This window comes from Arachis ipaensis, chromosome B3, assembly GCF_059453495.1.
Source record: "Arachis ipaensis isolate K30076 ecotype BB chromosome B3, ASM5945349v1, whole genome shotgun sequence".
NCBI lineage: Eukaryota > Viridiplantae > Streptophyta > Magnoliopsida > Fabales > Fabaceae > Arachis > Arachis ipaensis.
The window spans coordinates 121,538,271-121,541,517 of record NC_142438.1 but is presented as its reverse complement, the minus strand read 5'-3'; the positions used below and the strand labels follow the sequence as shown (position 1 = coordinate 121,541,517).

Sequence of the window (3,247 nt, the reverse complement as noted above, 5' to 3'; positions counted from 1 at the left end):
TAATTGATTTCAATCTACAAGTCCTAGTCAACTCTATTAATGGAAGACTTAGAGTTAGTGGAAACGAAATCAACTAACTACTCTAATATATCAATCAAGAATGGACATCAATGACTCAAGGGTCACCAAAGTCCTCAATTCCAAGCCAAGAGTGGGGAAAACTAAGTAAAAACTAAGCCAAGCATTTTTATCAAACACTTAGTGTACATAAAAATAAAAGCATATTAAATTGCAATAATAATAAAATCTAAAACTACCAAATGCAAGAAAATAATAATAACAACTAAAGAAAGCAATAATAACATGGAAACATAAATTTGCATTAAATGAAATTAAAATTAACAAAGGGGTTCAAATACATAAAAGTGATAAAATTGAGAAAATAACAAGATAACTAAGAAAATTAATACAATAGAACAAAGAAAGGTAGAAGAAACTAGATAAAAACAAGAATTAAAAAGACAAATTACAAGGAAATCAAACTAATAAACCTAATTTCTAGAGAGAAGGGGGAGCTTCTCTCTCTAGAAAACTAAGACAAAAACATGGCAAAACCTAAAACTAATTGCTCCCCCCTTGCCTCCTCTTGGATTAGGGTTGAAATAGCTTCAGAAATGAGTTGGATTGGGTTTTGGGGGCCCAAAATTCGTAGCCAACGAATTGCATTAATGAGGTCACGTGCTGGGACCTGTGCGTACGTACAGACGTGTGCGTACGGACACTTGCTGATTTTTCCACTTGTGCGTACGCGCATAAGGTTGTGCGCATGCACACTTGCTGACTCTCATTTGTGCATACGCACGCATGCTTGTGCGTGCGCACACTTGCTGAAAAGCTCCAAACTCTATTTCTTCATGAACTCTCCATTTTGGCATGCTTTTTCCTCACTTCTTCAATCCATATTAGCCTTGTAAACCTGAAATCACTCAACAAATACATTAAGGCATCAAATGAAATTAAAGTGAATAAAATTTAGCAAATAAGGGATTAAAAAGCATGTTTTCACTTTTGAGCACAATTCATGTAGAATTTACAAAACCAAGCTATTTCATTGAATAAATGCAAGGAAAGTTGATGAAATCCACCCAATTAGAGCAAATAAATACCATGAAATGTGGATTCATCACCTCCCAACAAGCGCTTCTTTACCATCATTAGCTTAATAGACAGCTCCTTTACGGAGGTTGATAGGGGCTCAGATCTTCACCCCTCATGGTGAACTTTCTTCTTGTGCTCTCATGGATCAGTTCAACATACTCTAGAGACAGGATCTGGTTCACAATATGTGGAATGACTGGACTTCTAGTGAAGACAACTCTCATGCCAGGTGAGAAGTCCTCATTTGGAATCTTCTTGTTCTTCCAGTCTTTGGGTACTTTCTTCTTGGTACCTTCTTCCTCAAAGATTAATGGTGATTGCCCAACACCAAACTTAGGTTTGATGTTAGGGGGCTCCGTGAGGCTCTGTACAGAGAGAGAAGGTTAAAATACTAAGGCTTTGTTTGGATGTAAAAAAGAAAATGGAAGGAAATAAAATAAGAGGAAAGAAAATGAGAGGAAAGAAAATAAAAGGAAAAATAGAATGATTTGTATGGTGTTTGGATGAAGAGAAAATAGATGGAAAGAAAATGGAAAGAAAATTTTCTTTTGTTTGGATGGAAAGAAAAGTGAAAAGAAAGAAAATCATAATAGTATAAAATTACATTAATACCCTTATCTATATTATATATAAATTATAATTTATTAATAATAAAGGGTAAATATGTAATTTTATTTATGTTTACAACATTTCTCTTCATTTTCATCTCATCCTTGAGATGAAAATATTTTAGTGGGTCCCATATAAATTTTTTTCTTTCCACTCTATTTTCTCATCTCATCCAAACAACAAAAAACCTACTTTTCCATCTATTTTCTCTCCTTTCATTTTCTTTTCCTCCAAATTCTCTTGATCCAAATAATGTGTAAGTGCTAAACAGTAGTACCTCCTTTGTCAGAGAGAGATTGAGGGTTGGGGATCTTGAACAAGATGTGATATTTTCATAACCTCAGTATAAGCTCTCCTTTATCCACATCAATCAAGGCCTTTGCAGTAGCTAGAAAAGGCCTTCCAAGGATGATGGAGTCATCCCTGTCCATCCCAGTGTCTAATATCACGAAGTTTGCAGGGAGATAAAGGTCTTCAACCTTTATAAGGACGTTTTTCACCATGCCATATGCCCGTTTCAGGGACTTATCTTCCATCTCTAGTGAGATCTTGGTGGGCTGCACCTCTTGAATCCCCAGCTTCCGCATTACAGAGAGAGGCATAAGATTAATACAAGAGCCAAGGTCGCACAGTGTCTTCTCAAAGGTGATGGTCCTTATAGTACAGGGAATCAAAAAGCTTCCGGGATCTGGGAGCTTCTGAGGCAGCTTCTTCTGAACTAGGGTGCTGCATTCTTTGGTTAGCACCACTATTTTATCTCCCCTTAAGGCTTTCTTGTCACCTATTATACTTTTTAGACATGCCATAAAAGGGGGATTCTTTTACAACACCTTTGCAAAAGAGTTGTTGACTTGCAACTTCCTGAGAACTGCTAAGAACTGAGCAAGTTGCTCATCATCAGGCTCCTCCTGTGCGTTTGAAGAAGGATATTTGTCAGACTCCTCCATCTTCATAGGGGTGTGCATGGGGACACTCCCAGTCTCCACTTGAGCCTTGATCTCCTTCAGTTTCTCAGTAGCAGGCTCCTCTTTGGATTTGGTTATAGCTTCCATAGTGAGGGCCTTACACTATTTCTTTGGATTCACTTATGTGTTGCTTGGAAGAGTGTTGGAGGGGATTTTTGGTATCCTCTTGCTCAGCTAACCTACCTATATCTCCAATTTGTGAATGAAAGACCTAGTTTCTGCCATGAAACTGTGCGTGGCCTTAGAGAGGTTAGAGACTATGGTATCCAGGTCAGAGAGACTCTATGTGGGTGTTTCCATCTGCTGTTGAGAGGGTTGGAATAGTCTGTTGTTGAATTTGTTCTGGTTCATTCCACCCTGATTATTATTGAAGCTTTGTTGAGGCTTCTGCTGATCTCTCCACCTAAAGTTAGGGTGGTTCCTCCATCCCTGATTGAAAGTATTCGAATAGGGATTGTTATTGGAGTTCTTGGAGGGGTTTCCCATATAGTTCATCTCCTCCATTGTGGTCTAATCGTTGTCACCAGTTGTAAAACCCATAAAATTAGTAAATAATTAGCCAATAAAATAATTAT

General features: G+C 37.6%; 1 protein-coding gene across 1 annotated transcript; it reads right to left on the bottom strand.

The window, feature by feature from the left end:
- Positions 1 to 2,039: 2,039 nt before the first annotated feature.
- On the bottom strand, positions 2,040 to 2,513 carry LOC107633529 (uncharacterized). Its single transcript, XM_016337144.1, has one exon. It carries the CDS (start codon positions 2,511 to 2,513, stop codon positions 2,040 to 2,042), a length of 474 nt encoding a protein of 157 aa, XP_016192630.1.
- Positions 2,514 to 3,247: the final 734 nt, after the last annotated feature.

What these genes read in the sequence shown, in the direction of transcription:
- LOC107633529 (XM_016337144.1), bottom strand. Translation starts at nt 2,513, where the DNA reads ATGGCATGTCTAAAAAGTATAATAGGTGACAAGAAAGCCTTAAGGGGA.